Below are 24,411 nucleotides of genomic sequence, written 5' to 3' on the forward strand. Positions count from 1 at the left end.
TCATTCCCTGTTACAATTTATTTCCTTTAGAATACATTTAAAAAGACAACTGCAGAAATGCGAGGATACATATGTATACAAAAGACTTTCTTCCTCTCACAAATAACCAATCGTTTAATGAGTTACTTGCATTTTGCATTCCATAATTTGACATTTTCTTTTCAAATCTTAAACTCGTCCTTTTAAGTTGATTTTTTTTCTTTTTTTCCTTCTTTTTTTTCTTCAAAATATGTGCAACTAATACAAAATGATAAGCCAGTAGAATATCACAGAAAGTTAAAAGTACAAGAGAAAACAAAACGGCAGTTCTAGACACGTGAGTGGACTGGCAGAAAGGCAAAAACAAGTCCAATGTTAAAACTCCCAATAACAGCCTGGCATGCAGGCAACAAATCTTAAAAGAAGAATATGCCAATTTGTAAAAGCTTTCATACCCATCTGTATATTACGAACTCGTCCCCACCTCTCAAACCTAGCCTGGGTGAAGCCAGCCTTCAACGTGACGTCACAGACTATCTTGGTGACTGATGTGACACGGAGGTCACGTGGAGGCTGGGTTCACCCAGGCTATCTCAAACCCTGACAGTGTATCTGACAGTCCACATCAACCCAACAATATATTCTGACTCGAGAGCCCAACTAAGGATCAACTCAATTCTTCATTTATATAATACATGAACAAGCTTATAAAAACACTTAAAAATCAGTTGGTCTTTTATCCAAGTAATGAAGTATGCATTTACGGTCAAATGCAAATAAAAACTTTTTTTCTTTCATGATAATGGTATCAAATGAACTATATATGATAAATGATAAAGGCCGGCCCACATGAAGTCAGGTTGGTCTATTTATCCATAGGGAAAACAAAAGAAAAGAAAAACACCTATGGAATGATGATGATCACAGAAGTGAAAGACAAGCACAGACAGACACACTGCAAGCCACGGAAGTCTGACAAAAGCTGGTCAAGCATACTTTTTCTTTTTGATGCGATGATGCCCCCCTGATCTCTTCTGGAACTTGTCTCAACCAGAACAAATGGTGCCGAGGCGTAGGACCAGAGAGAAGATCAATCTTGGTGGTCATACTCCCAGAGAGCGGAGAATGGGCAGGCCTACTGAACTGCACTGCCACACTTTGAAAAGGTTTGAGTGGAGAGAGATGTTCTTCTCGTTACCTTCTCTTAAGTTGAGGACCTAATGAAAAATCTTAACCATGTGATTTTCATTTGAAAGCTAATCGCAGTGACCTTGGCCTTATGTGTTTATACTCCCATTTTTTCACCAATACATTTGACCTCTCATCTCTTATTTCCTTTGGCCTGGCTTCTCCCCTGTCCCTAATCCCCATGTGAAGTCTTGCCCGCCTCAGTGTGAAGGCAGACAGAGAAGAGGGATGCAGACTTTTTCCTTGGCCTGGTTTGTTGTCCCCGTCCCCCCCCGCTCCCGTCTCTCCCGACGCTCTATAGCAGAAGGCAGCCGTTCTTCTTGCCTCGTTTCTTGGCCTGCAGCGCCGCCCTGGTGGCCATCTCAAACACCTCCCTTACACCGTCTTTCGTCTTGGCCGAGCACTCCAAATAACCAAAGGCATTGATGCGGTTAGCCATGTCCCTTCCCTCTTCCGCCTTCACTGGTTCCTGTTTTGATAGATCAAGCAGCAAAGGATTAACAACTGAACTGAACAAATATGACATTTTTATTAAAAAAAAAAAAGGTACAGGGTTAAGGTCCTTACACATCGGGAGTGTTTTTTTTGTGCGATTAATTCGCACGTCAATAATATTTTCCGAACCTATATCAGTCAATGCAACCGTGCCACCTTTGTGGCATTGCATTTGAATATTTCAATCCAACCACTACAGTATAGACGGTTTTAACTTGACAACAAAAACATTCTAAATTGAACCCCCGCTCACTTCCTGTTGCAGTGTTTGCTATGGACATAAAAGAAAAAAAAACATTCAAGTGCAGGACTGACCATTCCGTGAAAACCGTCTATACAGCTGAGCAGCGAAAACAAAAGTAACGATGTCGAGTGAATATTTCTGCAGTTTGCCGAATGCTGAGAAAAAGGAAGTGCTGTGGGGTTGCGCTCTGGTGAAAACCGTCTATACTATAGCAGTGTTGGCAGTTTCAAATAACAAATGGTGTGTGGGTGTTTATTTAATTTGTTTGATTCTGATATCAAACCAAACTTTTTTTGGAAAATTGTAAATGTTATTTTCTTATATTTTATGGAAATTAATTTGTTGAAACTTATTTGGACAAAATATACTTCCTTAATGTACTTAATATACTTCCAGAGTGCCCATGTTTATTTGTTGGGTGTATAGGTAATTAACTCTTAATTGTGGAAATTAATCTTTTAAACGCCAAATAATCTAAGTGATCTCTCAGTGCACATTCTGTTCCGAAAGCCTGTCTAATTATAATGGTGCCTTAATCTATTGGCTCTTCTCTGAGGAAAGGAGCAGCCATGTCTGGAAATGAGTTCATTGATGGGCTTAAGGGGCTGTTGCCTACATTTTAAGCTTCCTCCAAGGAACAGACAGTGTCATGTTTATGTCACATTGTCACCGAAGGTATCCAGCTACCTCAGTTATCCACATTGACATAGGAGGAACAGGAGCCTGGGTAAACCCAGCCCCCACGTGACCTGCTCTCAGACAGACCCTGCTCACTAGTCACTAGGTAGTGACTGAGAGCAGGTCTGAGAGCAGGTCACGTGGAGGCTGGGTTTACCCAGGCTAGAGCGACAGGGCCCAGAGACAGTAGGGAGGTCTGGGGACATGATGCTCCACTGTGGAGACATTTTTTAATTATTCCGCCTTTACAAAACTAATCTCTGGTGAGTGGTGAGTTGATGCATTGACATGTACAGTATACCCTTTCAAGTGACATTTCTGACCCCACTGAGATTAATATGTAATCTAATCTACAGGTATAAAATGAAGTACAATGTGATTTTAAACAACTTTGAAATATCACCCTATCAAAGTGGATTATTTGTTTAAGAAAAAATACAAATCTCTCAGAGGACTGGTGACACTGAGAGTGTTTCCATTACCCTCATAAATGCGCAAAATCTAAATATCGCAATAGAAATTGGGTAATGGAAACACGTAAATTTCGAAAAACCTCCCAAATATCGCAAAACGTTTTTGCGCTGTCATGAGGTGGTTTTTCAGACGTGTCGATATAGCAGTTTATCGCAAAAGTGTAATGGAAACACTTTTTTCGCATTAGCACGTCATGTGACCCATTCTGCTTTGGAAAAGCAGCGAAAAATGAGGAAGAAACGGTTCGATAAGCCGTGGCAAAACCTCCGCAGCAATGGAAAACTTTGAAGCAACGCTAGCAGAAAGACGAGTGTTATGCAAAATAAATATAAAATAGATAATGTTTAATGGCAGAAATCGGTCCATGGTGACAGGCTGCCTGTGTGCGCGCATTTGGCACAGCGCTAGGGGATGAAAAGCAAGCACACACCGGTGCGGTGCGTGCTCCTGACTGAAGTGAATACAGTGACTGTGAGTAATACATTACACACGTTTCAGGTGCAGTGTTATAATTATAATAGCTACACAAAATTGTGATTATTGACCAAATCAGCCTTTTCCCCCCTCCATCTCTAAATCGGACCAGTTGTAGGCTATTAGGCTTTTTTCCTCTGCCTGTCACGCTCACTGCATTCACCGCAGCCAGCAACATTTTGCAACTAATTTTATTTTGAATTGATAATCAGGCTCGTTTATATGTGTTGTAACTTCATGTTGTGATTTGCATTGACCATTGGTTGGATTTGAGCATGCAGGGGACGGGATATGGGGCAGATCCACTGTGGCAGGCAGCTGCTGGTAGGCTAATGGAAATTTCCAACTTCAATGGAAACGCCTACAAGTCGCAATTGTACATTGTCGAAGTTGTAGAAATATCGCAATTATTTTGCGAAAAACTGTAATGGAAACACAGCTAGTGTGAAGTCATCTCTGGGAAGTGCACTAGTGCACTCCAAAAACAAACAAACAAAAAACAGCAATGATCACTTGGCTCCAAAGATACTAATACATAAGTGAAAAATCTTGCAGATTATCATCACTTTAAGAAAATACAAATTTCCAAAATGCTGACGAAGATTTCACAACCCCAAATGGTAACGTTAAAACATTTAAGATAATCAAAGATCAAGAGCTAATAAAAAACAACGGATGTCACAACCATTGCAGGTTTTATAATGATGGGGACCTCCCTCTAACTGAAATAAAATTACTTGAAATAGCTGGACACAATCAAATCGACTCAAGAGTCCGACAGGATTTAACCCCTAAAGGTATTTAAATGAGCTCTATTAGCTACTAGGTATAATGCCATTACTAACCTGTTTCATCTTTGCTAACTCCCGACGTGTGTGGTCGTCATTTCGCAGGTCTTTCTTGTTTCCCACCAGAATGATGGGCACATTGGGACAAAAGTGCTTGACCTCAGGAGTCCACTTCTCTGGGATATTCTCTGTATGAAACACGGGGTATTACACATTTGGAACATGTGGCGATCAAAGACAGCCAGAACACGCATGACAAAAAAAGAGCAACAGTCAGAAGGAGCGAGGCTTCACCTAAACTGTCGGGGCTATCGATGGAGAAGCACATGAGGATGACGTCCGTGTCGGGATAGGAGAGAGGCCTCAGGCGGTCGTAGTCCTCTTGCCCCGCTGTGTCCCACAGAGCCAGCTCCACCTGCAACAGCCGAGGAGATCACATCCCGTTCGTTACAGCAGGACTGCTTTCAACAGACTGCCTCGTGCCAATTTCACTGACACTGCAGGTGCAGTGAACAACAGTTAATAACAACTTGATATAGCTTTTACTAAAGCTGCAAGTAAAATATAATAATAATAATTATAATAATAATAATAATAAACTATTTATATAGCACTTTTCAAAACACAGTTACAAAGTGCTTTACAATAAAAACAGGCAAGACAATTTAAAATGCACAATGAATAAAGCAGGACAAAAACCACAAATGACCATTAACTCATTGAGTGCCAGCCACTTTTGGAGGAGGGATGCTCCCAGTGCCAGAGTTTCAGAGCGTTTTCAGTGATTTCTCGAGGCCCACAGAATATTGTGTGATATTACTATGTAAACACTGAACACGCACAAAGAACGATGAGACTCTATTCTATCATCTGCAAAAAAAAGTTTATTGATCCCATTTTCCGTTCTTTAGTTATGAGCCGGAGAAGATAGCTTGATTCATCCAAAAACAGCAATTTTTTTCTAGAAGCTGAGATAATTGGCCTTTTGTGAAATTAAACATTTCAAGCACATCACTGACTCTGAAGCTAATCTTTTCTAATGTAGTCACACCTCAAAAATAATTTCCTTCAATAAAACAGTGAAGGCCAGGGAATTCTGTTTGGCAGAATAATATTTTTTAGCTACAACCAGCAGCGCTGGCCCCTGCGTGCGCTGCTGGTTGCAGCTTCTTGCTGGTCTTGATTTGCTGCTGGTGGGCATCGGATATTCTGGCTTGCGTTTGTCAATCCTGTCCTGCTGCCTGGGTCTGTCTGGGTGTTGTGTGTGTGCTGCTCTGCGTGCCCCCTCCCCCCCCCCCCCGCCCCGCCCCGCCTCAACTGCACACTCCTCCTCCTGTCTGTGGTGGCTCTCTGCTGAGTTTGCTGTGCGCACAGTGAAGGGTGCTTGACATCCTGCTTTTTTACAGCGTTCCGCGTGTGTTTGTCACCGGCAACGATGCTTCCAGTTGAGAATAATAACAACTCCACGGTGTGGATGTGCGGATGTACTGTCGCAACCGACACGGAGCGGCTCAATTGTGGGAGCAGATTGGCTGCTGCAGGCACAGCTGCAGTAACGTGCTTCAGCATATCGATGCATACGGATGCGATGCGATTTCCGTTTCCATAACGACTTCTTCTTTGTTTTTTCCTTGCCTTTCTGTTATGTGGAGAGCACTGTCGCCACCTAAGGGTTCTGTAAAATAGGTTAGACACATCCAATAGCTATAATATTTGTACATCAGAGGCAGAAGGCTTTGATCGACGCCCCACCGTCAAAAAACGCAATTGACGAACATGTCCGTCCTTGGCACTCTACGTTACTATTTGAAATGACGAACATGTCCGTCCTTGGCACTCAATGAGTTAAAAGCCAAAAATGAATCACATTAACTCATTCACCGCCAAATACGTCTTTGACGTGTTATCAGAAATAGCCATCCACGCCAAAGACGTGTTTGACGTGTTTTTGGTTTTATTAGAGCAGCGCGTGCAGCAAACACTTTCCCAGCCTCTGACATGTCATCTGGTCCCTATCCTCAAAGGGTAGCCGACAACACGCGATCAAACACATACCGCAGCTGTTGTTTTGAAATTGAGCAAGAGGAAAAGCAGAAAACGGGTAACGCTTCCTTGTGCAGACAGGAGAAACGCCATTGAAACGCGCTTCGGCGCGCTGCACGAGCTGGAGTCGCCTTCCTCTGTGCCAGCCGGGAGAAAACGGGAGAAAGTAATCAAGAGATGTGTTTGATCATCGGAGGAATGAGGAAATGATCGATCAGTTTGCGAGGGCAGTGAGGACGTGTTGAATAGCCGAGGGGAAAACGGGAACGATCAGATAGCAGGGAGGATATGACAGGGAGACATGGACGAGGACTGGTGGACCAGAACAAAACAAAATAAACACACAAGGCAGAAGCGGCAGTCACAGCAGCCCGCTGTCCTTTCTCAAGAGCTATTCAGTTGGTTCATGAAATCGCTGGGCTGCGTGCCCTCCAGTGTTGCTCCTGGCCAATCCCAGCGCCACAGGGCGTGGTTATTGCTTATCCTATGTGGGGTTAGAAATCTAAAAGGGGGATCGTGTGTGTGTGTGTGTGTGTGTGTGTGTGTGTGTCTGTCTGTCTGTCTGTCTGTCTGTCTGTCGGTGTGTCTGTCTGTCTGTCTGTCTGTCTGTCTGTCTGCACACTCACTCACACCGAGTAAACTGTATTGTTGAATGTAAAAAAAAAGCACTTCATGTGTATATATATATATATTAGGGCTGGGTCGGTTTGAAAATTTAAAAACCGGTTCGATATTGCCGTCTAAACCGGATCGAACCGGTGTACCGATTTTTTTTGTAATAATTTTTTTTTTTCCAAGCAGGGCTCCCGAGTGTGGCCCATAACTGTCTGTAGTGCAACTTCAGTCCACCTGATAGCGATAATACACCTCTAAGCTGGTATTGTCAACCAGCAATGATACTGAATAAAAAGAAGCAGGACACCTGTGTAACAAACACCCTGTATTTATTTCTCATAACTATTCAGCTCAACTTTTCTTCTAAACATCAAAATCGGTTTGAACATTTTGAAACCGGTTCGATATTCCCCAAAAAAACGTATCAAAGCGGCTGCAGTTGGTGGCGATAATGCACCTCTAAGCTGGTATGCTGCCAACCAGCACGAACACTGAATACAAATAAGCAGAACCTTTTAACTGTAACAACACACTGTTTTTATTTCTCATAACTATTCAGCTTAACTTTTCTTCAAACATCAACATAATAAACAAAATAAGACTTTTGCCTACTAGTGCAACTTGAGAAGAGGCTAATACGAACAATAGTGCAATCAGAATGGACTGGCAAAAAAAAAAAAAAAAAAAAACTTAATTTTTTTTTTTTTTTTTTTTCGGTTTTTTCGGTTTGCACGTGATCAAACCGGTTTGGGCTCGTATACCGAACCGAACCGGTAAAACCGGAAATCGACCCATGCCTAATATATATATATATATATTTTTTTTTGTCATTTGTGTCCTAACGAATAATATTTACATGTCTTTTGTCAATACAGTTCAAAATAAAAGAATTGAGAGTGAGTTCTGCCTGAGATTGTGCCCTTTTACAAAAATTGCCTTTTCTCCTGTTTATTTTCTCAGGGAGACCTTTTGGGGGAAAACAGGGTGTATATAAATGGCTATAAGTAGAGTACAGAACATGCTAAAAGCTCACTTTTTTTTTCCTGGTGAACCCAGAGACGTACATCTTCATTTTGAGGTATTGCAAATCACTCTGGTGCTAATAGATAATTTACTGTGGGTCTTGAAAGATGACCAACAATTATGAAAATCTTTGGCCTGTGCTAAATATTGGCAGTCCTAAACTGGCCCTGAATGAGTTAAGAACAGAAAATAAAATGACCTAAAATCACTGAAAAGCGGTTTTAAACTGGTGGGTTTTTAGCAGTGATTTAAAAGATTATCATAAAATATGATCATAACAGCCGTTGTAGTTACTGGTGTAATTACAGTAACTACAACGCTCCCCGGCGGTCTGGCTCTCCTCTCTCGGCTAGCGCTCTTCCAGTTGTCCAGTGCCAGCTATTGACACCGACATTGTATTGTGGAGCTGGTTGTTTGTTTGTGGTGATGTTGCTCGAGAGAGGCTTGCTAGCTGGAGCCGGGTTGCAGCATTTTGTAGGTTAGCACGCACACTAGCCTAGCTATTAGCTACTCACTAGCCTATTCACCTAAACATGCATCGCACACTATGACGTCAGCTACCTGTGACCGTGTATAGCCTGTTGCATTCAAGTGCCCGTACAGCAGGTTATGGTACTGCCCATACAGTGCTCTACAAACTTTCACACATTTTACCATCCTTGAAGCTGCTTCCTGGTCCAAATGATGCAAAACGCATAATTTGGACCACGAAGCAGCATGCAAGTGAACATGGAGCTCCCACTACAGACAATATGGAGCCACTACAGACAATATGGAGCCACTACAGGCAATATGGAGCCACTACAGGCAATATGGAGCCACTACAGGCAATATGGAGCCACTACAGGCAATATGGAGCCACTACAGACAATATGGAGCCACTACAGGCAATATGGAGCCACTACAGGCAATATGGAGCCACTACAGGCAACATGGAGCCACTACAGGCAATATGGAGCCACTACAGGCAATATGGAGCCACTACAGACAACATGGAGCCACTACAGGCAATATGGAGCCACTACAGGCAATATGGAGCCACTACAGGCAATATGGAGCCACTACAGGAAATATGGAGCCACTACAGGCAATATGGAGCCACTACAGGCAATATGGAGCCACTACAGGCAATATGGAGCCACTACAGGCAATATGGAGCCACTACAGGCAATATGGAGCCACTACAGGCAACATATAGCCACTACAGGCAACATGGAGCCACTACAGGCAACATGGAGCCACTACAGGCAATATGGAGCCACTACAGGCAATATGGAGCCACTACAGGCAACATATAGCCACTACAGGCAACATGGAGCCACTACAGGCAACATGGAGCCACTACAGGCAATATGGAGCCACTACAGGCAACATGGAGTCACTACAGGCAATATGGAGCCACTACAGGCAATATGGAGCTCCCACTACAGGCAATATGGAGCCACTACAGGCAATATGGAGCCACTACAGGCAATATGGAGCCACTACAGGCAACATGGAGCCACTACAGACAACATGGAGCCACTACAGGCAATATGGAGCCACTACAGGCAACATGGAGCCACTACAGGCAACATGGAGCCACTACAGGCAATATGGAGCCACTACAGGCAACATGGAGCCACTACAGGCAATATGGAGCCACTACAGGCAACATGGAGCCACTACAGGCAATATGGAGCCACTACAGGCAATATGGAGCCACTACAGGCAACATGGAGCCACTACAGGCAATATGGAGCCACTACAGGCAATATGGAGCTCCCACTACAGGCAATATGGAGCCACTACAGACAATATGGAGCCACTACAGGCAACATGGAGCCACTACAGGCAATACGGAGCCACTACAGGCAACATGGAGCCACTACAGGCAATACGGAGCCACTACAGGCAACATGGAGCCACTACAGGCAATATGGAGCCACTACAGGCAACATGGAGCCACTACAGGCAATACGGAGCCACTACAGGCAATATGGAGCTCCCACTACAGGCAATATGGAGCCACTACAGGCAATATGGAGCCACTACAGGCAACATGGAGCCACTACAGGCAATACGGAGCCACTACAGGCAATATGGAGCTCCCACTACAGGCAATATGGAGCCACTACAGGCAATATGGAGCTCCCACTACAGGCAATATGGAGCCACTACAGGCAATATGGCAAATTAAACATCCCTCATTACCGATACTGTAATGATACAAAGCTGGCCTGGTTGCAAATTGGCAAAGGGGCTCTTTAACCATACAGGTAAGCGTAATTCAAATCTGAAACCTAAATTTAAACCCAAACCCAAGTCCTAATCCGTATTTAAGCTCTTGTAGAAGTGAGCAGCGGCCATATTGTGATTTTTCTTCATTGTTCTATCCTTATTTGACCCTTATTATGAATATAAGGTCGCTTTTACATATAAGCTGTTTGGTCTGCTTTAACCGCACCAGAGTTCCTTTCCTGGGATAGTGCGGTTTGTTTGGGGTGGTGTGAAAGACCAAACGAACTCTGTTGGGGAACAAACAAACAAACTCTGGTCCGCTTGAAAACGTGGGTCGCGGTTGGCTTCCAAGTGAACCCTGGCGCGGTTCGTTTGTTGTGCGAAAGCAAACCGGACTAAACACAAGAGCGCCAGTGCATCTGATGCACTCATGCAGTGTATCATGAGTAGAAGATGGTAGAAGGGAGCAAAACAAACACTGCTACTGTACACTGCACACGTGTACAGTACCTGCGTGACGTACGTCACCATAATACGTACGTCGCCATAACAACAACACATTGTTTCTCAACAGCTGGCCGGCTTGCCTATCTCCTTCGGTACGTAGGCTAGGCTAGGCTACTCATCTGCAGAATGAAATGTTCAACAGCTTGCTGCCTCATCTGCTGCTCATATTGGGCACATTCTTGTCAAATATTTATTTGATATTAACACCAAAGTAAAACCAGAAATCCCAACATCGCAGGTGTTGCTCCATGGTTTGTGTTTTGCGGATTCACTTGTGTTGTTCAGTCAGCCTAGTGTCCTCTAGAGAGAGAGTGGCAGCGGAGGTCCAAAATGCGAGACTCATAAGCCAATGAACAGCCAGGAATGGGTCTCGCGCTACTTTTGCATGCTAAAATAAAGCTGATAATGTACAATTTGATTCAAGGGATGAAAAACCCTTTCAAAGTACAACACAAACTGTCTATTTTGCTGCAACTCGACAGTGCTGCTTTTTTTACTCAAGAGTTCCAGGACCTTACTTCCTGGAAAAAGAAACTGGTCCATTGGAGTGAATGGAGATGTTGGGACTCTTCTATCTACATGGCTCTGAGTCAGCCCTAAGCCAGGCAAGAAGCCTGCTGAAGAGAGGAGAGATTTCCCTTCTCTATTCTGTCCAATAGATGAGTGACTGTTTGGACCATGTGACATTGTTCAGAAAGTTTGCTGCTTGTGACAAATTGCTGTGTGAAAGAGAACCAGACCAAATGAAAATCGCAACAATGTTGCAACTTCACCCCCCCGAATCTGAGTCCACCTGCTTATATGTGAAAGCGACCACACACACACACACACACACACACACACACACACACACACACACACACACACACACACACACACACACACACACACACACACACACACAAACGTTTAGTTTAGTTTATTTCGGATGAAACTACAAAAAGAACATTACAAATTACATTTATAGTAAAAACATTTTAAAAATGGTGCACATTATGTAAATCGAAGAAAACAATTATCCAAGGATAGCCCAGTAAAGTAGCTTAAAGTTGCGAACTAGAAGCCTACTTATTTCCACTGGGGTCCTTTCTGCCAATATGGCTGATATCAACTGAAATTGTTACATAAATAAGAATATGGCAGGTTTTTCATAACCTAAGTAAGTTGAAGTAGTTTCTTATGATGCTCAGTGAATGTGTACATTCTGAAAAGCTTTGTGTTTATGTCAGCATCTGCCAGTGGGCCATCATGATAAGAGTAGTATAATAATGTGTTAATTCCACTACAGGAGAGACTCGATGGCTCTGAAATTAGGTGGAAAACTTTAGCATATATATCGCCATCGGCAATCAGCCAAAAGGCCAAAAAGCAGGCAGGGCGGCCCAGGGCGGGGTTACAGGATGTGATGAGGTGCGGCGTACTCGGCCATGTTGGACAGTCCATGTGCCACACAGCAGCTGAGCCCTCTGTGTGGTCTCCTCATACTGCAGGCCTCGTGCCACTCGTTGGTGCTCTCGTCATAGCGCTCCACCTTATTGGAGAAGTCTTCTTTATTGAAGCCTCCGCACACGAACAGCTGGTCGTCCATCACCTCAATGCCATAGTCGCTGCGTGGATTCAGCATGTCGGGCACGGCGCTCCACGTGTTGGTTAGCGGCTCGTAGGCCTCGGCGCTGCGCAGGAGGTTGAGGTCGTCCCAGCCGCCCACTGCGTAGACGCGCTGTCTGTAGGCGATGACGCCCAAGCCGCAGCGCCTGCTGCTCATGTGGGCGATCTTCATCCACTGGTTGGTGTCTGGGTTGTAACACTCAGCTGTGTTCAGGATCCTCTTCCCATCTTCACCACCACAGATGTACACCTTGCCGTTGAGGACTGTGGCGCTGGCCTGGCTCCTCTGCTCATTCATGGGTGGGAGCAGAGTCCACTTGTCAGTCTGAGGATCATAGCGCTCGGCACTGTTGAGACGGAAGTTTCCATCGAAGCCTCCCATGGCATAGATCCTGCCATTCAGTACTGCCACGCTGACACCGCCCCGGGGATTATGCATGGGTGCCACATCGTGCCAAGTACGAGTACGGAGGTCAAACTTCTGCACGCTGCTGAGACTGTCCCACATTCTGTTGTGGCCGCCAACACAGTAGACAACGTTATTTAGGAAAGCGGCACCGTGGTAAGCCCGGGGAGACTTAAGTTCAACGTTTGGTACATTGACCCAGAGCTCGGCACGGGGATCGTATACCTCAATGCTATTTTTTAGCCCGCTGTCACTCCAGCCTCCAATGGCCAACAGGATGGCATGAGGCAGGCGTGGGCGAGTCAGAGGGTCTGTTGGTGATGACATCATTCATGGCCCTCTCTGCATCGAGGATGATCACCTCACACTCGGCGTTGTCTTTAACCAGACTGTTGTTCTTCACCTGGTTGATGAAGTAGTCGGTGGTCATCAAGCCCAGGCGGATCTTGGGCAGCAGCACAGACATGTGACCTTCACGCTCCTCGTGCGAGTGGGCGATCCAGCAGAGGACGGCCTCGAACACCGTGCTCTCCTGTCTCACGTTCAGATCGTCTCGTGCCAGGATGTCCGTCAGCTGCTCCAGAGAGAGTTCCAGGAACTCTTCAGAGGCCGTGGCAATCTGCTCAAAGTGCCCCAGGATGAAGAGAAAGGCCTTGCTCCTCAGGTCCGGGCAGTAGTACAAGTCTACCAACTTTAAGATGCCGATGCAGTTCTCCGGGCAGAGCCGCACCTCCAGGAACTCACAGCAGGAGCGGACGACCCCCATGATGCCGAGGTAGTCTGCTGCTATCAACAGCTCCTCCACGTTGTCCTCGGTCACCGGGACAGAGCTGGTGTAGGCGTACTCTATGAGGAGACGCATCATGTCTGCTGACACGGGGCCGGCCATGTCGTAGATGTTGTCCTGGGACGTCCAGCCATGGGTGAAGAGAGCGTTGAAGTATTGGCTGTAGTCGCAGAGGACGGCCTTGGCGGTGTTGAATTCCACATCATCCACTCTGATCACCGCGTCACACACTGATCCCTCCAGATGCAGCTCATCTGACCCTTCGTCTTGTTTGTTCATCTTGTTCAACTAACCTGGATGAATACCTTATACCTTCTACAGTACATGTGATTTACTTAAATATTTGGAGTTTGGGTGAGTTTTGTCCTTCTCCTGGAGCTGGCACCAGCTTGCCGGTCCTACTTATAGCCTCTGATGGGAAGGATTTATGACATCACTGATGATGTCACAATGTATATGATGTCATCAGTGATGTCATAAATCACTGATGATCACTGTTTAGGTGACATCATCACTGATTTATGACATCATCAGTGATAGAGGTCGACCGATATTGCTTTTTCAATGGCCGATGCCGATGCCGATCTTTAGAGAGCAGGGCGGCCGATGGCCGATATATAATGCCGATTATTATTATTTTTTTCATTCGATAAAATACGATTAAAATAAACTCCTCAAAAAAAGTTTGGAAACGTTATTTTGCTCGATTATTTCTCCCCTTTAATAATACCAATTGGTATTGTATTTTATATAGTTGGAAAGCCTGATTAGTCACCTTTACAACGGGGTACAACTTGTAAGGATTGTGCATTCGTGGAATGAGAAACACACAGCTAAACGTGTGGGTAGCGCCCCCAAAAAATGTGCAATATTCTTCTGTTGGTATTTTTTTTTAAAGAAATCTAGTAGCCTATATTTCCATTATCCATTCATGCACATTGAAAATCGAATATAACATTATACTGTAGGCCTACATCTAATATAAGATGTTATCTTAGCCAGTACAGTAACATGTTTTTGATTATTCTTTTTATTAAATAGAAAAATACATTGGGTTATGCGGTATAGATTTCAGTAGTGACTGGTAGGCTATAGCGAGAGAGCAGTATGTCAGAGAACTCATTCATGCACTGTTCTATACATTAACAATAATAATAATAATAATAATGTAACTGTTTAGATTTGCTGTCATTTGATGGGAGAAGTGTGTTTGCAGAAGATGGTGGTGACTGAGGAAACGTAACGTTACAGTAGGCTCATGGGTGCATGAGAAGACTCACATTCAGTGGCGGACTGCATAATCGGGCACGTCGGGCAAATGCCCGGTGGCCTGGCCTGGCCTGGCCTGCCAAAAAAAAAAAAAAAAAATTTTTTTGCAGGCCGATGCCGATTAACACATTGAATGCCAGCCATGTTTTCATTCCTGTAGGTAAGTTGTGCCAGGGGTGTTTTTGACGATTCTGGCTCATTTTAGAGACAGCCGAGGATTCTTTTCTGTTAAGAATTCATGAACACCAATCATCTAAAAATAACTAATAGAATGTGTGCTTTCTCTGTCTAAAAGAGTTAGTTTGCAGAGTTAGTAGTTATGTAGATATTAGCCGTTGAGTACAGCATGGTTTCAGCGTCTGGAAATTTATTCAGAGATAAATGGCTTTTTGTGAAACAGTCACTTTAACCATTCATTTTTGGCATCAGTAAGACCGTCAGACATTCTAAACAATAGTTTTGAACAGTAATTTCCTCCATAACAACAGGAGACACCCCTCTCATTAAACTCCTCCCTCCGTGTGTCTTCTCCTCCTTCCTCCTGGCTGTACAGCGGGCGTGTCAGAAGCGCTTTTGCTGCTGCCTGCCTGTGTGCCTGCCTGCCTGCTTGCCTGCGTGCAGACGCTCCTTGTGCGAGTCAAGATGGGCCGGGGAATGCGTGGGCGATGGGCAGATGTTGATTCTGGCCTTTCTGAGGTGTTTCAAAGTGTGTTTCACCTATGATCTATTTTGCAAATCGCTCTCCGCTCTCTGTGTGCTGCTGCCGGTGCGCGGCCGCTCTCAGGCAAGACAAGTCTTGAATGGATTTACTGTAAAATCGCCACGGCATTTCCTTGAACGGCTTGGTCCCGCGGCAGTTTTTTCTTTGATTTCGGTCGTCTGGGGGAGCACTGTCAACACTTAGTGGGTCGGTAAAATAGATTATACACATTATCTTGCTCCAATAGTGATCTCGAAGATGTAAAAGTTGTTGATTGAGGTCCCACCGTCAAAAAAAAAAAAATGTTTATGTAAGACGAGTAAACTCGGCTCTGGCACTTAAGCGTTGGATTATGTAAGACGAATTATTTCGGCTATGGCACTTAAGGTGTTAATTAAAAATGCCAATAATCGGCCCCAATTAATCGGCCGGCCGATTAATCGGTCGACCTCTAATCAGTGATGTCAGACATTGTGACATCATCAGTGATGTCATAGACATTGTGACATCATCAGTGATGTCATAAATCCTACTGAGGCACTGTGTGTGTGTGTGTGTGTGTGTGCGCGTGTGTGTGCCTGTGAGTGCGCGCGCATCTGTAACTTTCTCATTGGACCTCTCTGGTTCTGTCTGCCTCTTTTAATTTCCTAATCAAAACATTTCTTTCAGGGGATGCATAACTACCCGTCCAACCTTAGAACCTAAGATCATTTTTTAAGCAATAAACCTTTTTCACAGGAGCCATTTTGTGTCTAAAAGACAGGAAGTAATACAGGTGCAAGCAGAAAATTAATGAGGGTTTCCAACTTCCAATTCATTTACTGTAGGTGTTTCAGTGCTTGACCCTCATTAATGTCAAACTAGGGGGTTTTCATTAGGGGTGCACCGATCGATCGGCACGCAATCTGTATCGGCCAATTTGGACCTCAAATATGTGATCTGCTGTTTCCGATATTCCTTTAATGTTGCCGATCGCATAGCCGATCATGCTGCACGTGAGAAACATGAGGCAGCCCATTTTCATGTCTTCAATGTCTATCGTTTAACTTTCATATTGTGCTCTAACGTTTATATCATTGTGTTGCAAAGCACACGCTTTGCTTTCGTCAGTGTACTCACCTCCATGCACACACCGCACCAGACTGTCAACACACCCCTTGCGTCTTTGAATCACACAAATCAGCTGGTGATTAGAGCAGACTCAGCAGAGAGAAGTTACCTCCAGTCCTCCCGCCTACCGAGGCATTTGCATGCTGTTAAGTCCGTGTGTATTAAAGTCCCAGATTGACACGGTGCTACTGTGGTAGTCGGGGTAGTGCACGCGCACACACAGACAATTTCCACGCAAGCATTGATGTTCCCGCGGGCACTTTGAAGGAAGCGAAAGTGTGCGGCTGAGTATGTGGATGTGCGCTCCGTTCAGACGGACTTTCTTCCTTTCTCAGTTGAACATGTTCTAATCCCTTTCTTCCATGTGTGCGTATATGACCAACCAGTAAGTCATTATTATGTTAATATTCCTGTATTGCATTCCCTTTTGGTTTTAGATCGATCTACCTGCAATCATTGCAATAACGTTTGTTTAGGCGTGCACTTGCGGTTTGATTGTCTGTTGCGCTAATTAATGCCACTACTCAGATGGAGTTTAGCTCGTGTGTAGCTTGTGATTCTGTTGTTTCTCCCGTCATGTAACCCTGTCACCATTATGTAGATCGCACTCATAGTGCTGCTAATTATAACACTGTAACTCGGCCTCGATGGGCGGGTCGTTTTGATGTTCGTTCGATGCGGATCCCAATGTATGACGGTTATTGTGCATAACCCCGGTTCTATGAGTGGGAGCGCTTTGGCTTTAGTCATGGTTCAAGACTGGTGTTTAAGAGTAACTGACTTACAGTTTACCTAATTATCATTTATATATTATTAGTTGTTAATTATCACTATAATTGGCCTATATAACAGCAAGCTTGGTTACTGACCTGTTTGTATATTTTATTGCCTCCTTTTTCCAGACCACACACAATCCTACTGTCATAATGCTGTAAAGAGCCTATACTGCTGTACTGTACTGAAGAGAACTGACAACTAAACGGTTGAACTCGCATCTGTCTCCTGCCTCGTGTTTTTACGGACACCCCAGGGCGTATATATATATATATCGGTGATCGGTAATCGGTAATCGGTGATCGGTCGATGATCGGTTGGGCAGATATTTCTCATAGGTGATCGGCAATCGGTGATCGGTGGCAAAAAACGTGATCGGTGCACCCCTAGTTTTCATGATTCTGAATCATTTGTTTTACCACTCCTTGTCATGAAAATGGCCACGCCCACTTTTCCTGCTCGCCCTGAACAATCTTTTTCTGTGAAAATAAATATTTACATGTTGGAAATCATCTTTTCAATGGTTTTTGGCCTACAATGCTGCACAGTACATGGTCTCTGTGACTACAGTGTTACACAGTACATGGTCTCTGTGACTACAGTGTTACACAGTACATGGTCTCTGTGACTACAGTGTTACACAGTACATGGTCTCTGTGACTACAATACTGCACAGTACATGGTCTCTGTGACTACAATACTGCACAGTACATGGTCTCTGTGACTACAATACTGCACAGTACATGGTCTCTGTGACTACAATGATGCACAGTACATGGTCTCTGTGACTACAATACTGCACAGTACATGGTCTCTGTGACTACAATGCTGCACAGTACATGGTCTCTCTTTGACTACAATCCTGCACAGTACATGGTCTCTGTGACTACAATACTGCACAGTACATGGTCTCTGTGACTACAATGCTGCACAGTACATGGTCTCTCTTTGACTACAATCCTGCACAGTACATGGTCTCTGTGACTACAATCCTGCACAGTACATGGTCTCTGCTGGAGGTGGCAGAGTTGAAGATGCTAAGATTTTCGTTGGGAGTGACAAGGATGGACAGAATAAGGAACGAGTTAGTACATTACAAAGTGAGAGAGGCCAGATTGAGATGGTTTGGACACATGCAGAGGAGAGATGCTGGTTATGTCGGGAGAAGAATGCTGAAGATGGAGCTGCCAGGCGAGAGGAAAAGAGGAAGGCCAAAGAGGAGGTTTATGATGTGTGTTGAGGGAGGACATGCAGGAGGAAGCTGCAGCGGACAGGAAGAGATGGAAACAGATGATCCGCTGTGGCCACGGCTAACTAACAGGAGCAGCCGAGAAGAAAAGAAGGAAAGTGGAGAAAACTGTCAAATTCCCCAAAACGACTGTACCTCTAAACTATTTCTTTAACCAAATTACACACATTTAGGTTATTCTATAATGATATCTCCTTTTAATAACTAATGTAATATTTGTTCACGTCCATTCACTGAGCCTCAACCTGAAACTGCTTGGAGCCCCCCCTGGGGAGGCCCGCCTCCCACTTTGAAATAGAGCTGCAACGATTAATCGATTAGTCGATCGACAGAAAATTAATCGACAACTATTTTGATAATCGATTAATCGTTTTGAGTACAATTTTAAGAGAAAAGGTCTAAATTCTCTGATTCCAGCTTCGTAAATGTGAATATTTTCTGGTTTCTTTACTCCTGTATGACAGTAAACTGATATTATCTTTGAGTTGTGGACAAAACAAGACATTTGAGGGCGTCATCTTGGGCTTTGGTAAACACTGATCGTCATTTGCCACCATTTTCTGTCATTTTATAGACCAAACAACTAATCGATTAATCGAGAAAAGAATCGACAGATTAATCGATTATGAAAATAATCGTTAGTTGCAGCCCTACTTTGAAAACCTCTGGCATAGAGCAACTTACTTCTAACAATACCTCACAAGACCAAAGTATATACTGACTTTAAAGAGTGCATGTTGATATCCTTATTTGGACATTTGTACTGGTACAGTATGCATCTTTCTCCACATTCAATGACACCAACACAAGTTTGTGTGCAATATAAACCATTATTGAGTATTGCATGGGTTTTGTATTTTGATTCTTGAGTATTATACTGAAGGATTGTGAGCCTAAAATGGTAATCTGTCTGACCAGTAATAATTAACAGCTATGACTGATTAAATAGCCCCAGCCCTGGATGCAGTGTACTGTTAGTCCATTATCGTGCATTCCTTTATAACTGGGAACTGATAATCTTACGACTTCAAAGGTCATGAGCTGGGATGGTGACGTCACCAGAGCTGGTATTTCCCATTCCAAACTCGTAGGAGCCTCAGCAGCTCCGACCTAAAAAAATCCAAGATGGCTGCGCCACGCAACAACAGTAGTTATAATCGTAGTAATGTTGTTTAGCACTTCTGTTTTGTTTGTGTCTCATTAAATCAGCTGTACACAGTACACACAGCACTGCATAACATATATCTGTGTGGACATGAGGCTGCAGTGTTTGTATGCGCAAAATTCCGCGAAATGCCATGTTATCAACGGTTATTGCTAACAATGGCTAGCCTGGCTAGCGACTGGATCTGACCAATGAACAGTGAACTTCCCAGCTCAAGTTTTCTGCAAATGGAACGCTAACAAAACGGATGTGACGTCATTTAGCCTCAACATCCCAGTTATTTTGCGATAAAGGAATGCGCCGTTAGACAGGCAAATGCTCCGTTTTCTTGATGGTTACTTGGATGGCCATTAGCATTCTAATGGCTGATTAGATGAGGTAAACAAGCCAGACTGTAAATACATTCACATTGCATGGAACTGACAAGTGTTTACGATGTCAATATTTGGGCGGCTGTCCAGGTAAACGATCCACAAGCGAAGTACTGGTTTGTTTTGGATTGGTTTTGAGTGGCGCTGTGATGCATGAAGCTGCTAATTCTCACCAATGTAGTTTTCAAACAAATCGAGATGTAATGCTAAAGAAGCAGAGTCAGGGAGCTATGCACCAAAAATGCCAATATACCTGTACTGTCCTGTACCTGTGCAAATGGCAATAAAACACACTAAATCTAAGTCGAAGTGTGCTGGGGAACTACAATGACCATAATTCATCGCGCCAATGACGCAACACATCTGTGGCATTATTTCATCACAAATCAAGAGCCTTTACACAATATGGAAATTCAAATGTCTTATTTCAATGTACTTCAATCAGTGAACTACTTCTCTGGGCTCTGTGACCTCCGATACTAAGGATTTTGTTTTGTATTAGCGATGTACCATAACTTGGTAAATGGTCTGCATTTTTATAGCGCTTTTATCCAAAGCGCTTTACAATGTGCCTACATTCACCCATTCACACACCGAGGGTGGCCGGCTGCCAAGCAGGGTGCTGGCACAGCCATCGGGAGCAATTTGGGGTTCAGTGTCTGACCCTTGCCCAAGGACACTTCGACATGCAGACTGGAGGAGCCGGGGATCGAACCACCGACCTTCTGGTTAGTGGACGACGCGCTCTACCTCCTGAGCCACAGCCGTCCCTACCAAATGCAATTGTGGCTTGTGGCACGTAAGTCCATGCATTAGAAGGAAATCAACCCAAATCATAAACCGTAGTCAGGACAATGCTCTGCTTGTGTGCATAATGAATATGTATTAGGGGACATTCACACCAAAAGTGTTTTTTTCAGTCAGAACGCTACGAAAATCATGTTGAGAGCGCTTCCATTGTGCCCAAAACACAGCGCACGGAGCGTTTTTTTTTGCGCTCCGTTTGTTTTCCCCTGTAGTCGCGTGCAGTACAGATCAGAACACAATGACCACACGGATGGTAGCCAGCTGGTTTTGTCTGTTTGATGTTGTTCACTGTCAACATGAAAGCCAGATTATTGCCAATTCTAGCAGCAGCCGAGGTTGAAAATCCCTCGGGAGGAGAAAAGGTAGGAGGAGTGTAAAAGACGATCAGGGCGCTTTTCCTCTAATGTTCAACTTTTTTCAGCTTTAAAACGCCCACAGCGCTCCTCCAAAAACAACAGACGCCACCAGCGCTGAAACGCCAGGTGCATTCCTTAAAAGAGGAGCACGTTTAGCGCGTTTTTACATAGAGAATGAATTGCAGAAAGACGCTGGCAGCTCCAAAAACGCTTTTGGTCTGAATGTCCCCTTACACTACTCACAGCTACAGCTGAAGAAATACAGAGAACCCTGTAAATGGGAGTGAGGTCAGACTAGCAGAACAAACTGAGTGTATGCACTATGCAGTACGCACTGATTTTCAGAGGAGCTGCACTCGGCATGGGAGAGACCTTAGGACAAACCACCAAAGTGCAGAGACTCAGACATTCCACACTTTGTAATTGGACTCATGTAAGTCTGAGGAAATAAATTATTTTGTACTCCAGATTTTCTTTGATTACAAATAAACAGCTTACCTGCTTACTGTCCACCTCAATATCTGCCACATAGTTTTCAAACACTGTGGGCACATACACCTCAGGGAACTGATCCTTGCTGAACACTATGAGAAGACAGGTCTTCCCACAAGCTCCATCGCCGACTATCACTAGTTTCTTTCGGATTGCAGCCATCTGAAAGAAAACAACTTGGAATTAAGATTGAAATACTTAACAGTCAAAAAGAATTACTAATACACTGGATCTGATGTAAAAATGTCTTGGGTGAGCAGTAGCACCAGGATAGAAACCTGGCTAGCATGGATTGATGTGCCAACATGCCAACCTTTCCACGTTCCAAAACTCTCAAGTAATGTTTGTTTGTATTGATAAAGCCACAACACTGACTACAGGCTGTGGACCACAGCTGTCCAATCATTTGTTTGTGGTCTCTCGCCTTTCACTAAGTGCATTACTAAGTGTGTACGGACTTTAAAATATACAGCGGGGGAATTTTCCATTTAGCTATTTCTGACAAATAACCAAAGGCATCTCAACAAAAAAAACGTCTATAGAAGCCACTTTTACCAAAGAAGGCACTGGTGATGTGGTCTGTCAAAACTGCACCAATTGTCTATTCTAACCTACTAATCACGCCAATTTCGCTGCTTAGTTTTCCAGTCAAGCTTCCTGCATGGTCGGAGCTCGGGTTTCTTCACTTGAATGAATGAATCATCACCTCCTCGACAACCACGCACAAGTCATCCCACTGATGATGACACAACCTCGGTGTCTCTTCAATCAGAGAAAACTGTGTTGTCAGATTAGTTACAAACTTTCAGGTTTGTCATTGTCAAGCTAACCTTACCTAGCGTTGCCTTCACGGTTCACTGGTTTCCGGGAGCTAACTAACCACCCAATGAGAATATTGACTTGAGCTAACGTTAGATACGCTAAAAACAGTGTTGGCAAAGGTAACATACCGTTCAGCTAAGCTACTTAACCGTCGACTGCGTTAACGATGGTTAATTAACTTTGTGCTATTCTACTGTGTATGTTAATATTACATCTACTACCAACTTAAACATCTAACGTGAATGAATTGCTTTGCGTTACGTAATGTACCATATTAAACACCCAGTAGTTTATGACAAAGACGTTTCTCACTGATTCAGTAGTGTCAGCTACTTCTAGCTAGCAGCAGTTCCCATTCCGTCACCATCACAGAGAGCTAACTAACGCTAGTTAGCTTGCTAACTTTGCCTAGTTTATCAGGAGAGCGGGCCTCAAGTTGGCCACAAAGATAATAACTTTGCGATCTTAATTAAATGTTTTGCTTCGGCAGGTTTTGCAATATACAAAATAAACAAGCAGAGATGTATTACAAGTAGCGTTGGTTGTTTAAACATCATTTTACCTTTTTGTCTGAGACGCTCGCCTTGCTTTTCTGTCCGACCTGTCAGTCCCGCCCCCAAGGGTGCCACGACGATAACACCCGCCCATACTGCGCACTTCCAACCAATAGCACGCGAGGAAATCATGAGTGAAGACTGGTTTAGCCAACCAGCCGAAAGACTGCGTCACCATCTCCTTTACCGGTGTAGAAAACGGAAGTTGACTACAGCAAGTAGCCTGGTCATGTGATCAACACAGATTAAGCAGCATTAGTTTACCTTTCTCAAATCAATACAGTAAGTACTAACATTGTATAGATTATTTACAATTGTATAAACTTTGGTTAGCTTTTTTCTACAACATTTTCTCTACATACGTTTATTTATTTAGGATAATAAATAGATATAGATATTAGGTAGACATAAATCAACCTTTTTAAAACGTTTACACACACACACATATACACCTGTATATATGTATGTAGCCGTTTGCTATTTTTTTTGGTATGATTAACTCCTTTCCCAATTTTAATGTTCATGTTACTTATCATATTTGCCATTGTGATTGGTGCTATCCCAATTGGTGCTGTAGAGCTGCACATTACATTCTAGCCATCTGATCAGGGACTGCTTTATGCCTGGGACACCGCAAATGCAATTAACTGGCTGGTCGGATAGAAAACTGAAGGTGGTAAAAAATATTTTCTATCCAAAGCATCTCAGCGTCACCACCAGTGTGCGAAATACCCGGTGGCAATCAGGGGGTTCCCCCTACCTAGTGCTCCTAGGTTTAGTTTGCATGCGTCCGTGCACAATTATGCATAGTTTACTCCATTTGCTCCATCTGGGCCCTTCTTGATCTAACTTCGTTCTCTCTCTTTCTTAAAAAAAAAAAAAACAAAAAAAAAAAAAACTTGTACCACTAACCTAAACTTGTACCACTGTTCCTTCAGAAGTTGTAGTTGTCATAGACTGTGCTCCATAGTTGATTGCTCTATTGCTGACAAAAAATGTGCTATTGTAAGTCGCTTTGGATAAAAGCGTCTGCCAAATGACGTAATGTAATGTAATTTTAGGTACAACCCTTGCTTCCACTCTGTGTATAATGTAAGACACAACAGTTTTTTGACAGGAGATTGTTGATATTGTTTTATTAATTATAAATAAACCCATAAAATGGCTGTAGTTGTGCTGGGAGCTGATTGTGAATAAAGAACTTGCAATTCAG

At 43.7% G+C, this 24,411-nt stretch overlaps 2 protein-coding genes and 1 pseudogene across 3 annotated transcripts in view; 1 reads left to right on the forward strand and 2 right to left on the reverse strand.

Annotated features, from left to right (window-relative positions):
- Window positions 1–23,265, reverse strand: LOC310794766 (rho-related GTP-binding protein RhoA-C). Its single transcript, XM_083656802.1, has 5 exons — window positions 23,207–23,265; window positions 21,829–21,984; window positions 4,615–4,735; window positions 4,378–4,508; window positions 1–1,636 (listed from the first exon to the last, which is right to left on the reverse strand). Exons 2-5 carry the CDS (start codon window positions 21,982–21,984, stop codon window positions 1,463–1,465), a joined length of 582 nt encoding a protein of 193 aa, XP_083512928.1. The 5' UTR covers window positions 23,207–23,265; the 3' UTR covers window positions 1–1,462.
- The window catches only part of LOC310794898 (E3 ubiquitin-protein ligase TRIM35-like), a 571,381-nt pseudogene that overhangs the window by 75,489 nt on the left and 471,481 nt on the right, over window positions 1–24,411 (forward strand). The window lies entirely within an intron of this gene.
- Window positions 12,122–13,808, reverse strand: LOC310794452 (kelch-like protein 10; the record flags this gene model as incomplete). Its single annotated transcript, XM_083656448.1, has 3 exons — window positions 12,122–12,335; window positions 12,387–12,845; window positions 12,997–13,808. The coding sequence occupies 3 exons, from the start codon at window positions 13,806–13,808 to the stop codon at window positions 12,122–12,124; spliced, it is 1,485 nt and encodes a 494-aa protein (XP_083512574.1).

Source organism: Poromitra crassiceps, assembly GCF_964638095.1.
Source record: "Poromitra crassiceps genome assembly, chromosome: 20".
Lineage (NCBI taxonomy): Eukaryota > Metazoa > Chordata > Actinopteri > Beryciformes > Melamphaidae > Poromitra > Poromitra crassiceps.